The following is a 15387-nucleotide window of genomic DNA, read 5'->3' as shown; positions in this document are numbered from 1 at the left end:
TCTAAACTGTAGTATTTGCAGCGTGCATGCTGTAAACGTCAAAAAGATTTTGTAATCCTTTACTCGTTTTGATATTTATCACTTTCACCCAAACCACAAAGCTTTCCAATACAGACAGTATAAACTGTATGTTAAGAAGCAGATTCTCAAGTACTTTATTAGACTTCCTTTTCTAGGACTTGAGAAACTCCAGTAACTTCAATATCCCACAAAATAATTGGTGGAAAGATCTTTTCTCAAGTAGTAACCATAACAAAGCAGCTAAATACAAACCAACCTTAAAGAATGGCCACTATTACAAAAGATACATTCAAAAAAAAAAAAAGGGAAGAAAAATATACATATGAAATCAACCATTTCATACATAGAAACTGGCTTGTTTCTATCTGAACTATATTTTTTAGAAGATTTACTCTGAGGCTTTGTATAGGCAACATAATTTCAGTAGACAGTTGGATTTCATCTTAACTCACAGAAAACTTCATACCTAGTTTCTGGCTGTGGAATTATAGTGGCATGTGGTATCAGAACTATATCCAGACTGTGTTTCAGAGAACAGAGTAATTTGCCCAAACTGTCTGTTTGCAGAGGAATGCCTTACCTTGTATCACTTCCCCCTCGCAAAAATAAGGAAACTTCAAGGAGAGAGCCCTTCAGTGTTTTACTGAAATGTCAGCATTTTGTTGAGATAAGCCTCTTGAATAAAATTGCATAGACAATATTGTAAACATTTTCTGTAGAAGCTGTAAAAAAAACAATTTAGATCATTTTGTAATATATACAATATGTTTCAGCCCCCACAGAGAAGGTCCTCACTGCATTTTATAGATGGAAAACTATTAAAAGTGAGCTAAGTAGAGAGTTCTGTCAGAAAAGCTAAAACTGTGTTTACTTTTGCTAGATGCTTCTAAGTTGGGTCTTCTTGAAAGAGAAATTGAGGAGATACTTGAGCGATTGCATCAGAAACCAACACAAAATGCAAAACAAACTCCTCTCACAAACACCACATGAAGAGAATGACAGATGCATTCATCAGAAAGAAATTGACGAAAAGGATGTTTGTCCCATTTGTCAGGAGGAGTTACTAAAGAAAATGCTTCCCATCACTTACTGCAGGTTAAGTACACAATTTGTTCTTTGTCTTGCTATATATATCTAATTACAGAATTGGTGTTACAAGACCTGCTAATACTGCTACCATCAATACACAAGTAAGAATATCTGACTGTTACTGTAGCCCTTTTCCAATCTTAAAAATTTAGCAATCATAGGAGTTGAACTGTGGCTAAAGAATGTGGTAGAGAATGAGGAAGAGAAAAGGAAGACTGCTTAGTATTGCTATGTGATTTTTCTTACACGTTTATAAAAGATTACAGAAATAGCTGTTTGTTTTCTGTAGATACAGCTGTGGTAACAATGTACACGTAAAATGCATGAAAATTTGGGCTGACCACCAAGATGAAACCGAGAAAGATTCTGTAGTGAAGTGCCCACTCTGCAGGGAAAAATTTGCACCTCTAGAGCTCATACTAGAAGAATTTAGAAACTCTAATCAGCTTGTGACTGCAACAGAGAAAGCAAGACTGGATAGGCACCTTGGAATCCCTTGCAGTAACTGCAGAGTATTTCCAATTGTGGGCAAGTGCTACAAGTATGTATTTTTAAATCCAGATTTTGACAGTGTTGTGTCTTTGAGTATCTCTCTTAGCTCACTGCTTATTCCTCTGTCTTTATTATAAAGAAGTGACTTCATCTACAGTGTAGAGAGCCCATCTCCAAACAGTGCTGTATGTATTTGGGATTGTCCTTTTCCGAATCATAAATTTACCTACTACTTTATCAATGCATTGACTGTTTGCTATTCTAACTCCTTGTTCTGTTGATGTGGTTTTCTTTTTTTTCCTTTTAGGTGCACTGGATGTGCTATCACCTATGCCATGAATGTTTCATTGGTTTCTGCCATTCTCCACATTTTTCTTTTTAGACAGGTATCAAACAGGTTTTCTTTGTTGTATCCTATGCTGACCTTTATATTAATTGATTTCATTTCCTCTTATGCAAATCATGCAGACACTGCATTAAATTAAACTTACTTTCCTACAAGCGAAGTGGCTACAGAAAGATACTGAACTAAGAAAAAAAACAAAACACCACCTTAAGCTATGAGCTTAGTTGCCCTCTGCCTGTGTATGTTGCATAATGGCACCCTCATATAGGCAGCTGCAAATGCATCCTAGCTCACTCAACCACCTTTCTGTTTCCTCTAGTTAAATAACCCCTTCCAGCTGGCAAAGTAATGCAAAAAAAAAAAAAGAGCCAAAGGAACCAACATTAAATGAATAGATTTTGGAAGGGCTTTGAGCTCTGTTTGTCCAGGGCAGAAGCACAATGAATCAGCACTAGAGTTCTCCCTAATTAAATTTAACTATACCTTATTAAATCCTCAGTTGTACTACCCGGAACACCAGTTACCTTCTGTAAGAGGCATACCTGAGACAATTACAGGCTGGTGGCAGTTTGCAGCACTTATTTGGAGAAAACATGCTGACAAGATAGTTGCTCAGAGTCCAGGAATAGAACAAGAGTACAAAGCCCACAAAAATAGCTATCAGTGAAAACGTATATATGTAGTTCTACAGATAGTGAATTTGGGGTATAGAAGAAGCAGCTATGTAGCATCAGAGCAGTGAAAAATTAGTGATCATATTACCAGAACAACCATAATTGGATATAGTCATGCCTTAAAAGTTAATTTTGCTGCCACTTTGTCTTAGGATTTCCAGAAAAATCAGCTCTTCAGGTTTGCCATTCACAAAAGACAAACATTGAGAATGTCTCCAAGTTCTAGCTGAAGTAAATCTTTTCTGTTCCAGCCTTTGGCAAAGGTCTGAGTAAGAGGTTTCACTTAAGACAGCTAATTTTATTTGCCACACCAAAAATAGTTAGGGAACATATTTGTTGTACAACTTGTTCTCTGCCGTTCTTTGCGTTGCTTATAAGTGTTTACATCTTGAGTTCAATTTATCTCAATCCTTTTGCATGTTACAGAGGAGAAATAAGAAATGGAGAGCTCCTGAACAGCTTTCAGAATTATCAGCCCAAGGAGCAATATCTAAAAGCTTTAACTCAGCAAATAATTCTAAAGAAAAGCTATTTTATCTTTAGAAGTCTAAGAACTTGTCCTTTTCTCTACTATCTAGTACGACAACCACGAAACATTCAATAACATTTTCTTTAACAGTATCTGAAGCAATTTTAAATACTATACAATAAAATATACAATATAATATACAATTATATACAATATACAATAAAATATACAATTTTAGCAATAAATGTATTTTAGTGAGAACATATTCTTCTAATACTTCTAATGAAGCAACAAGTTGCCTTAGCATAGTTAAAATTATATATATCTGGCAAATGAAGTGATTCTCCCCATGTAGCTTAGAAAAATCACAGCACAATACTAAAAAAAATACATTTTCAAAGTGAAAATATCCCTTGCTTAATAGTATTTTTTAAAGTACCATCAATTTTTCACTCAACAAATTGGGATAACAAATGCAATGAACAAAATTCAGCTGACAGCTTTATCATACAGAAACAAAACAGATGATACAGAGAAACAAAATCTTTTGATCATCTCTGTTACCTCAACATACAAGGATTCTTATCAGAAAAACAGCACAAACTGATGTAGGTAATGCATGCATAGAAGATTAACATTTTAAAAATTTGATAATTCTAGGATCATCTCAGAAATGACCCAGTACTACCCAAAGAAATCATTTCTGATATTCTGATATTTCTGTACCCCTGTATTATAAACAACTGTTCCAGGTAGTAGTAGTTCTATACCATATAACAAGTGTCACATCTTAGAAGATGATCATGTTCTTATCCTTATCTTATGCTTTTATCAAAAATATAAAAGTTAAAGCTACTTAAAAGGACTACCTATTGAGATACTCATTCAGACATTATTTACTTCTAATTCAAAACTAGAACCACCAATTATTACTAAAGCAGACTACAGGATTAAGTTTAGTCTGATACCACAATTTCAAGCCAAAGGTAGTTTTGCATGAGAATATTTGCATTATGAATTCTGAGCTTGGATTTCAAAAGCTCATAACTCATAGCTTTTGTTCGGGAAAATTGATGTAGAAATTATTGCATGAAATCCAATAGCTTACATTATGCAACTGCTCAGGCTAAGTGAACATACTAGTTGGTGTCCTGAGAGATCCAAGTGTCTGTTCATGACTGTCATACTCAGATCAACATCACTGGAATGACTTGCACAGCAGCTCTGGTTTAGCAGACTGGTTAGACTATCTAATTATTAGAGGTATTATTACAGAGAAGCCTTTGTCAAAGCCAATTTATCGTTCTGAAGTATTCATCTTTAGTTGCTATTTTTCTTAATTCACTGTGTTGTTTTTTTGTTTGTTTGTTTTGTTTTAGGACTACTTGTAACCCAAAGAACATTGTGAAGTCTTTACCTGTTATTTTAGTTAGCAAACATAGTAATTTACTTGCCCCAGGTATTCAATGTAGACTGTTTGAAGAGCTTTCATCCTGGTCAGTATGTAAGACTCCTACCATGTAATCACAAGGCAAGAGGTTAAAACAAGTGCCTTAAATATTAAAGACCAAAATCTTCACATAACTGTTAACTTGTAGCACATCAGACTGTGCAGTTGACACTGATGTCATCCATAGCTACGTAATTTGGAAGTATGTAGGACCCAGCCAGCCTTTTAATTTCACCTTTGTTAGTTTGTACCAGCAGCCTTAAGCAAGCCCACAGAAGATAGCCCTTTTCAGATTTACCTCATTCTAGTTTACCTGATCAGAAGTATTTTCTTTCATTGATAACCTGACAGGAATAATATAAATCCAAACTTGCAGTCCCAGTAATTACTACTGCCCTTTAGCCCAGACTTTAACATGGAACACAGTCAAAAGGGGAATTAAGCTCAAAGAGAAAGCTACTAAGGGTCACTGCTGATTCCCCATTTTAATGAGCATGTGTAATCTTATTCTCTGACAGTAACTTCATTGTAGGAGCACCTTAGGAAGCATGATCTAAATACCCAGTTTATAGCAGCCTGTAATTTTTTCATTAGCTTCCTTTAGCCTGATAGCACCCCAAACTTAGAATGCATTCATTCTATACATCAGCAGCGTAGCACTCAGTGAAGTTACTCTTGGTTTGCATTCAGAACACTTGAAGAAGAGTCTTCTTAGAATCACTGCTACATTGATTAGCCCATATATAGTTAAGAAATATTATGCAAGAGGTGACCTTTGTCTTTTAAGTTTCACAGGGAATGTATTGACAGTTGGCTACTATACCTAAAAAACACATCCCATTGATGAATATGTTGTATACAATCCTCTGACTTGGAAGGATACACCAGCCAAACAGGAAAACTTCCCAACAGGTTCTCATACAAGTGTTAGAGAACTTGTAAAACAAAGGAAACCGGAAATGTGTCTCTCTGGAAGTCAATTTTATCTCAAGCAAGTATCATCTGAACATACGTCAGGAAGTTCTCAAAGTAGCTTCAAAAAACTTTCTAATAACAGCGTGCCAGAGACTGAAAAGGATTTAAGAAGTTTTAGCGACCTCCATCTAGGTGATTCTGATCATAACAGCAGCAGAACTCTATGCAATTTTTCTAGGCACGGTGAGGATATTTCTCTAAGCTCTTGCGAGGCAGCATTTTCTGCGAAGTCCAGCACCATTAGGAAGGCTGACATTCATAATGCTTTCAGAATCCCACATCGGTTTGACTGCAGCAAAACAAGCAAAGCATTTCCTATTAGAAAAGATGACTCTGATAATTCCACAAATGAAAGATACCCCAGGGAGCTGAATTTGGAAATCAATTTGTGTGCAACAAGCCATTCTTCAGAAAAAGGCAGTAAAGATATGGGAAACACCAGCCACCAACAGAGACTCCTAAGAAGGCGACTGCCTAAAGGTAATCATCTTAACTTTAAACAAACAAAAACAGATTTATTATTGGAAGGAATTCCACTGCGTGCCAGCTCACGATTTTCTTGTTTTAAATAACACAGCTATATTTTTACTTCTATAATCCATACACAGGATTTCTTAGAGACCAAGATACAAGTTAATAAGTGAATAATCCCATGGCATGAACTGTAGATACTACAAAAACTAACTCACTGCTGTTCAGTACTGCAAGAAATGTTTGCATTAGATCATCTCAAACACAGGAACTCATCTAGCTGGTGTACACGTTTCAGAAAATAGCTACATACTTGTAAAATTGTCACCGTTTCTTATTGGCAAGTTTTTAAACTTCAATAAGTAAATTACTCAAAAGAAATGTAAAATGCAGAGAGCTTTTATATTCTTAAAGACCAATTAGATCAAACTTCTTATTTAGAGGTGTAATAAATGAAGCCAGACTGATTTTAACATTATTGCTGAAAGAGTCATATCAAATCTGCTGTTTTCAGTGTGCAATAATAAAAGCAAGATAGACAAGAACCTATTTATAGTGTCAGGTACATTCTGTAAGATCTGCTATCGCTTACTGGTGATTAATTCCTCAAAAGAGGAGCTAAGCCTTGAAACAGCATACAAGAACCACAGCTATTTTCAACTGTGTATAGATGGCCAAGCCAAAGAACTACCAAGTGTAACAATTATTTCCCAAATGGCAATATAATAAATTTTAATTTTAGTAATTTCAGTTTTCTTTAAGGTCTAGGTTCCCAATAAGCATAATGAAAATTTACATATATTGCAGGCATTCAGGTTTAAATATAAACGCGTATGGAATAAGAAATACTAAGTTTAAGTTAATTACAGTTAACTTTTTTTGGGAAGCTTGTCCAGATTTGAGATTTGACTTTTTCTAATTATATTTCCTTGTTCTTAACAGAAATCAAAACCAATAGCAGCTTATTTAGAATATACATCAGTATCATCTACTCACACAGACTTTAACTGATATTTAAATGAGTAGTCTGTACAGTTTGAGTTCTGTGTGTTTTTGGCTTTTTTTTTGATGATACAGAACAAGTTGAACCTCCTGTCCATTTTTTATATAATTTGCACTTACAGATTATCTGATGACCCAGATATTTCGTTTACACACTGAAATGAAATATGTCAGAAAACACAGTGTTCTTTTATTGAATTGGAAATAAAATTCATGAGATTTCTTTATTTTCCTGTAAAGAGAAAGCAAACTCCACCCATTTTGAAATACCTAGCGAATTTTCCATGAATTTAAAGAAAGCAAAAGAACTTTTCAGGAAGGTTCAAACTAAATTATTCCGTGAGAGTAAGAATGCCAGGAATTTCCTAGAAGACTGTGGCTTCTCAGAGCATTAGAGAAATGATCACAGAACACATGTAAGTGTCCCTTGTGGCAGGAGAACCTTTGCAAAGTGCTTGCCTGCAGTCTTGTAGGGTTTCTGAACAATGATTAAACTATTGAAATATGGCTTTCGGGAAGTTTAGAAAAGAGAAAGGCTTGAGAAATACTAGCAGTAGATAAAATTAAAAACAGGACATTATACCCTGGAGTTCCATTTAAGCTGTTCTATATCACAGAATCGTACTGTTCTTCTACCTGGATTCTACTCAGATAATCTACTTTGAGATTATTCGTAGTTGGAATTGATGTCTGTCTTCTGCATTGTGCAGACATGCAGAAATCTTTTATTTTTTCCTCAGATACACAGAAAACATCTAAATGGAAGACTGGAGAAGAAAGATTATGAGCAAGAGCAAAACCTGAAATAATATTCTTGTTCTCTGGATACCTCTTTCCAATTAAGCAAAATCAATTTACACTGTAATCTTACTTGCACTAACCAAGGAACAGTAATCAGATTTAACATGGATATAGAAGCCTTTCTTAACTAGAAATGGGACAGAGAATATGACTGAATTAGAATTGGTAAATTTTTAAGGACAATAAGTCTTTTATCATTAGAATTATGGTGATGAGAAATGCAGTCTTTTAGTGGTATTTAGAAAAGAAGTGTTACACGAGACAAATACATTCCTAGACAATGTATTATTTCAAAGACATTCAAATAAAAGTTAAGGGACTGATGACTTTTTAAAACTATTTTATTATATTGCATAAACTATGACATTTTACAAATCTTAGTTACATTTTTAGCAATAGACACACTGATACTGTAAGAGATGAAAATACACCTCTGACAAAATATAAAAAGGTAGAAATACTTAAAACCTGGATGCTGAATATCAATAATGTTTTAAATGAACCGTACCTGCTCTCGAGTGTTTCTGAAAAAGACTGTCACAGTAATGAAGTGTCTGGTGATTGTAAGGCTCCAACATGCAAGGTGGTGACCACGGCCAGTGTCATCAGCTCACCTACGTTTCAGCACCTCAGTAATGGTCTATGATCTCCATGCTCTGGTGTGCACGAAAAAGTGTCTTTTTACACAGTAGCAAGATGATGTAAAAACAGTACTGTTCTAACATGGACTGAAGTGCAACGAGTGCCTCAAAGGAACGGAATCAGTTAAATTGAAGAAAAAAGTACCACTGCACTTTTGGGGAGGTGCAAATATAGAAATGTTTGATAATCTTAAACTGACTGAAAAAAAAAAAAGTTATATTTGGTAAAATCATTTTTAAGCTGAGTGCTAATGCTAAAAATTATAAATACAGCTTTCGCCCACCAGTCTTAAAATAATGTGAAGACATCTTTTTTTCTTTTAAATAAACATAACACACAAAGACTGCTTTTAAATGAAAACAAAGCTCAAATTAAAAATCTCTTAACCAACCTTTCATATGAATTCTTTATCAGAAATGTACCTGCCCACAATTAGAAGTGTGGCACAATTTAGTAAGAATTCTATAAAAGAAGGCTCATTTTTAACTCTGTAGGCCTACCGTTGTGTTTTGCATATGTATAATTCCACCAAATTTTAAACAAAGAGAAGCTTGGGTTATGTACACAATGCAAGTTACGCCCCAAAATGAGATACAAATTGGTTCTAGAAAACAAAAATTAAATATGTAAGTTGGTATAGTTTCTGCTTCTACTGACAACAATGGTTAGCAGCTAAAAAAGGATTTTTATTATAATAATAATTTGTACATATAAACTTATATTAATTTCATTTCTGGAGTTAAAATTCCAGTCTCATACCTGTAAATCCAGTAACTTCAGGATGCTTACTCTTAACTTACGAAGTTGAATTGGATCCCATATGTGGATTTTTAAAAGATACTACTATTCAGATTGCTAAAGATATACTTTAATTTCTTTTCAAACATAAAATACAAAAGAGACGGTGTACAATCATCATCATCATGCAGGAGTCAGTATTCCAACATAAAAACACTATATCTGCCTTTGAAAATACTATAAAAGCTACAGAATTGCAAGTATGAATTAGTTGGTTTACATGGTTGGTTTTTTTTTTTGGCTAACAGAAAAAAAAATACCTGTGCTTTTCCGATAGTCAGGTGTTCCACTGATAAAATAAGTCTGATGAAAGACAAAGGCACTTCAGCAGCCTAACTTCCTTTCAGATTTTCCTAATATGCAATGTTTCGTACGCAGTAATAGGCAACGGATGTAGTTTACTGCATTTTAATTTGTACACTGTTATGAGTAATACTGTTAACCTGTTTTGCATTTTAACTAATGACAAGAGTTTCAAATGCTGTCCAATCATTTCATCCTCTTTGGTACAAATTACTGCTCAAAAACAAAGCATACCACTAAACATTTTCATTCCTGCATACTAGATTATCTTTTGTGCATCATCTCTAGCTCTGCATTGGTAAATAATGTCCCTAATCATCAAATCAGTTGTGCTTTCAGGTTTTTAAGATATCAAACTTACAATTTTCTGACAGTACTATGAAGATTTTTCCTGTTAAACTAATGGAATTTTTAAACCCCCCCCCCCCCCCCCCCTTTTTAATACCTGACATTTGATAACAATATGAAAATTACTATCAATTAGCTTATTCTAGGGAACATATCCAGTCTAACACACATATACATTATTTCATCTGATCACTTCCATTATTATACATCAAAGTACTGATCTGTGCCACATGAATTAATCTGCAGAAGCAGGCCTTCGCTAACTCCATTAACCACCTCATTGAAAACAGGTGACACCTGGAACTGGTACACCCATCTGCAAGAAGAATCTCAAAATCATGATAATGTTTTGTCTTTTCCACCTATGTGCATATCGTGTACAGTATCTGGAATTAAAATTTTTAGAACACAGTGTAGTCAAACTTTTTTTTTTTTTTAAGAAGAAAGGATGAGAAAAAAAGAATTCCAGTCACTAAGAGGTAATACAGGTTTCTAGTGCATAAATTCCAACATACAACTGGAACATGAAGACTCAGACAATATATTCTGTAAATACTGAATATAAATATGAAGAATTCTAAGTATTTTAGAGTATACAGCTTTTAAAATCCAAGATTTAATGCTCATGATAGGGCCAAGGAAGAACTCCCTGTCATTGTGTGCTTAGGGGCATTAGCAATTTTCACACACTTACCTTCCCATATACAGCTATGGGAATAATATCTCTCTACAGACTAGCTTCCCATATTCTGACACAGAAAACAAGTTATATGTTTATTTTGCATATAAAACTAGACTTTGGAAAAGTCTTCTAAAGTGTCACCAGCAGCATAAAACATTATGTGATAAATGCCAGCAAGTTACACACATAAATGTTGGTACGTGGGATCTACAAAGCAAGGAAAGATAGCTAGCTGGTCCTTGCCTGGCATGGATAGAAGCAACAGCTAAAAACAGCCTTGGAAATGGTATTATCAGAACTGCAACGTGCACTCCCGAGAAAAATTTGAATACTCTACTAAAATAAATGCTCATTCTCTCGTTAGCAAGAGAAGGGCAACAGTCTAGTAGAGATGGCAATCCACAACGAAGATGTTAATAGAAGGTGTCCTACATGGGGGTGCTATGGCTACTCTACAGCCTCTAAGGACATGTATTTACATACAGCTAAATCATCTCTATTGAAGATGAGAATATATAGATCGTTATTTCAGAAAGAAATTTGTCTTGCTTCCTGCTACCAAAAAGTCTAGCAGCAAGAAACTCTTTCAAGAACGTGTTCACCTCTGAGTTGCTTTGCTGCCTAGAAGCTGAAGTGCATCGCTTACGCACGGTCTCTGAAGAGGCCATTCTGTATGTCCATTACCTGTATGTCCAACGTAAAATTGTGACTAGATCTAGACAACCAAAAAGCTCATTTAGACTTGATGGTTTGAAAACAAACTCCACTTTTCGCTCATGACCCACTGGCATAGCAGACAAGAACCTGCACCAAATCAGTACAACTTTTGGTACCGTTCTTTTAAAATCTCGTACTCATACATACTTGTGTTGATCTTTTCAACATTTCTAATCCTTTTTCTTTGGTGCCCAGATACCTACTCTGATGCAGAACAGGAACGCTGGAGTGCAAAATTTAATTCCTCTGAACTCACATGAATAAAGCCACGTACTGTAGTCTTTATCTTTTGATGTTTTAAGTAAGTTTAAGGAATTAGGTGGTCTTGATATCTTACAATGAAAAACAGCATTAAAAACAACAAAAAATCTGCTATATATTTAATTTACCGGATCTGAACAAAATTAACAGACATCTCACTTGAATTTCAACAACTTGAAATCATTGTCAGGGACCTTCTGTTAATTTCAACAGAATATATGATGCTATCTCTTTGAAAAGGAACTCATCAGCACTGATGCAACTCTAAGGAAAGTATTACTAAGCCTCGAAAGCCAAAGCTTTCAAATCAAGTGTGCATCTATATGAAAATATAGATCTGAAGATATATAATGGATAACTAAAAGTATGTAAACAAAGCAAAGGATGAGAATATCACCACTTTGGGCTAGGAAGTTAGTCATACACCAAATCCAGTGAAACTGAATACAGAAAAATGTGTATTGTAAAAAATCATTTGGTACAGGAAAGGTGAATTACAGTTACCTAGCGAAAGTACCAAAGGCATGCTAATATGGCAAGCAATCTTAACATCTAAAGTAGATGAATGGCATAATTAAACCTAAGTCTTCTGGCCAAACAAAATCACAGACACCAGAAAAGGTTGGACTAATGTACTGCTATTAACATTCTGGTTACCCTATGTGTTCTTCTACAAACAACACCATACAACCAACAATCCCAAAAGAACAGACATAGCTCACAACACAGTTTCCTGAGTCAATGCTCCCAGAAGTCCAGCCACACAGGACAGTTCCTGAGTCTGAGCATCATGCTGCCACATCCTGACTGCAAGGTTGGGATGGATCTTCATATGCACCACCACCTTTCACTCCCTATTTTTCCTGTAGAAAGAAATCCTGAAGCACAGGCACCGAAAAAAATCAGGGTGTACTTCAACAACAGTAGATAACTAGCAGGGGAATCAGTACTACAAGACAGACAACTCAGTGCACCTTACCTCACAATTTACATACAGGCATAGTATGCTTGGGTCTCAGTATTGAACCTAAACGACTACAAACTACGGGAAATATTATTATAAAGCTTTTTTAGGATGATTTGTTATCAAACTGCCAAAGCCAAAATGCTGAAACTTATTTCATCAGGGAAGCATCTTAAAAGCCACGGAAAGACATCCTATACACCATACAAAGCACATTGAGGTGTTGTGTATGCTTTTCTGTTAGCCAAAGCTGAAACTATCACTTTGACAAAGATGAACATAAAAATAAAGAATATTCCAATGGCCTTTTCCTTCCTCTATACATATCATAGTTACATTTCATGCATTCATGACTTTTGGTACGTTTAACTCTAAGATGAGTCATAAGTAGTATTTATATTGCATTACAGACCAAATTTTAAAGTCTGCTTCTCATGCTCATAAAAACCCCAACTTTTGAAAGCCTGCTTAGCCCCTCTACGATGCACAACCTGGGACAAAAGTAGCTCAGACTAGCAGAATGTAGGCACATAAGCCTACAATTATCATCATCTTTCTTTTTTTTTTTTTTTAAATCATAAAATAAAAAGCAACAGCTTTCCCATTAAAGGGAACTATTACAAAGGCATAACTTGTCTAAACTTACTTCCTTTTTCATTATGGGCCGAACTCTTAACATATATCTGCAGGAATTCAAGACAGTTCTGGAGCAAAACTGGTTCAACAGTAGGAAAGAAGAGATTTTAACTGATAAATGAAGCCAAAACAAGCCACTAGGATCAGCAGCTTCAAATGCTAACAGAACCAGTCCTTTTCTGCTGAGGTGGACACTTCCTAGCAGATGCCAATCTTCAACATCCACAGCTTGTATCAAGAAGGACTAAAACAGATGGGCAACATCTTAAGACAGCAGAGACCGTGAACTGAAGTGGCCACACAGCTTGTACATGTCTCCCTGCTGGCACTGCTGTTTGGAATGGTAACCTTTTGCACATGGATGGACACAGAGAAAGGGCAGTGATGCTATAGAGCTCTGGTGATAAATCCAACAGAGCTCTTGTGCTGGTGTCACGGGACTACATGATGAAGCGTTGTACATCATACAAAGTAGCAACAGATACCTAGAAAAGTTCACATATAAAATACTGTACAGATGGTCACATTTATTAGGAACAAGGCTGAGGAATGGCTTCAACCACTCTGCCAATGCATTAGCAACAAGTAAAAAACAAAAGATGTGCCTACATTTCTCGCTGTGCATTCTGAGAGGTGCGTCCAAGAATGACAGGCTAATTAAAATGTGGGCCTTCCCTATACTGCCATCAAAATTAGGAACTGGAGAGTTTTAATTTGTCTTTTCCTGTAATCAATTCATATTGAATATCAATTGCCCAGTTGAAGTAACTCAAACTGTACATTAAAAAAAAAACAACTTTTCTTGATACTAGAAAACAACATTTCCCTTGTAAACCCAACACTGCAGAATTACGCAAGCAGCCAAGAGGTCAACAACCAGCAGGGAGAGCAACAGCACAAAGCACACTGTGTTCTAATTTATAGGAATAAGTGGCCTCTCTTCTCTTTTCTTCCAAATATTTGTTTTGCTATCTCTTTTGGTGATAGGTGGTCTATCCCTTTTTTTAGGTGAAGGGATACTGGATTCCTGACTTCCTGACACAGTTTTTCTTCTTAGACCTTCTTCATCGTGTTGTTCCATGACTGGCCCATTCCCACCATCCAAAATGTGCCTCACAGCCTGGTCCTCTGGAGTGCACACAGTGGTCCCACTTTCACTGCTACTCAGATCCAGATCTTCCAAGTAAAGGATCTTTGAGTGTGGCATATTTTTTATGAAAGTTTTTTCTCTCTCCAGTTTCCTACTAGGATGATGCTCGTTCATGTCCACACCAGAGTCCAGACTGGTATCATTACTCTCTGTTTTTCTGCCCTTTTTCAGATCTATAAAGGAATGCCTCACTTGAGCTATTGGCTTTCCATCCAGGGACACAAACCACGCTCGAGGGTGCGGAGATGGCTTTCCTTTAGAGAGCTCCAGTAATGTTTGTTCTGAGATGCCTTGAAGTTCAGATGAAAACGGAGTCATTACAACTGCTTCATTCAACGTCCCAGGAACAGAGACGGATTCCAGTAAACTATTAGTGTACCGGCCCCAGCTTGACGTTTGAGAAGGTAAGCCCTGTTCACCATCTAATGTGCTTTTTTCATCTCTGCAGACAGAAGGCTGTGGATGAGAGTGCACCGGCATTTTCGGTAATGTTTGCATGTAACCGTCTCGATTCACGGGTTCCATCATGGGGTTATATACTAACTGCCCTTTCCTTGGCAAAGTTGCTGATTTAGCAGCATGCAATTGTTCTGGGGAATGGAAAAGGTCAGCAGTTTGAAGAATAGCAATAGGTTGATTGTAAATATGCATTAGATGTTCTGGGATATGGGAAAGCCCATACATCTCCTCTTGCAGCGTAAGATACCTGTTTTGGTCTTGAATGTCCCTAGGAACTTGGGAAATAGCACTGTTGCTATGCTTTGGCTGCTGTAAGTGTCTGATTCCAGCATTAGGCTCCAATGAATGTTCTGAATTTATTGACTGACCAGTTTGACAGGCTGACTGATAAGAAGCATCCTCGTTGTAGATTTTAAAGTTGTCTCTTGATTTTCCATCTTCTGTGTCTATGGATATCCTTCTTTGAGGACTGTATGAAGAGATCTTCGGTGGATATAACTGAGACTTATCCTCTAACTTTAAAGATCCCTTGGCTGTATTGACGTGATTTATGTGAGTTGTTGACGTTGTCTGGTCTTTTTTCACAACATCCAGCTTCGTATTTTTTTCCTTCTTTTGTGTCCGACCACATTTGTCC

At 36.0% G+C, this 15387-nt stretch overlaps 2 protein-coding genes across 3 annotated transcripts in view; one reads left to right on the top strand and one right to left on the bottom strand.

Moving 5' to 3' along the window:
- The window catches only part of ZSWIM2 (zinc finger SWIM-type containing 2), a 14976-nt gene extending 1895 nt beyond the window's left edge, over positions 1–13081 (top strand). Inside the window, 5 exon segments of the mRNA XM_083842919.1 lie at positions 902–1116; positions 1910–1988; positions 5329–5375; positions 5377–5996; positions 7730–13081. Coding sequence (XP_083699045.1) covers positions 902–1116; positions 1910–1988; positions 5329–5375; positions 5377–5996; positions 7730–7776 — 1008 coding nt within the window. The 3' untranslated portion in view covers positions 7777–13081.
- FAM171B (family with sequence similarity 171 member B) overlaps positions 8114–15387 on the bottom strand; it is a 37681-nt gene continuing 30407 nt past the window's right edge. For both annotated transcript variants that reach the window (XM_083842897.1, XM_083842898.1), the window contains exon 8: positions 8114–15387. In XM_083842897.1, the coding sequence (XP_083699023.1) occupies positions 14055–15387 (1333 nt within the window). In that variant the 3' untranslated portion in view covers positions 8114–14054.

The sequence above is a fragment of the Anser anser genome, assembly GCF_964211835.1.
Source record: "Anser anser genome assembly, chromosome: 6".
In the NCBI taxonomy this organism is placed as follows: domain Eukaryota; kingdom Metazoa; phylum Chordata; class Aves; order Anseriformes; family Anatidae; genus Anser; species Anser anser.
Note: the sequence above shows the minus strand (reverse complement) of the source record. Positions and strands in the feature narration are given on the sequence as shown.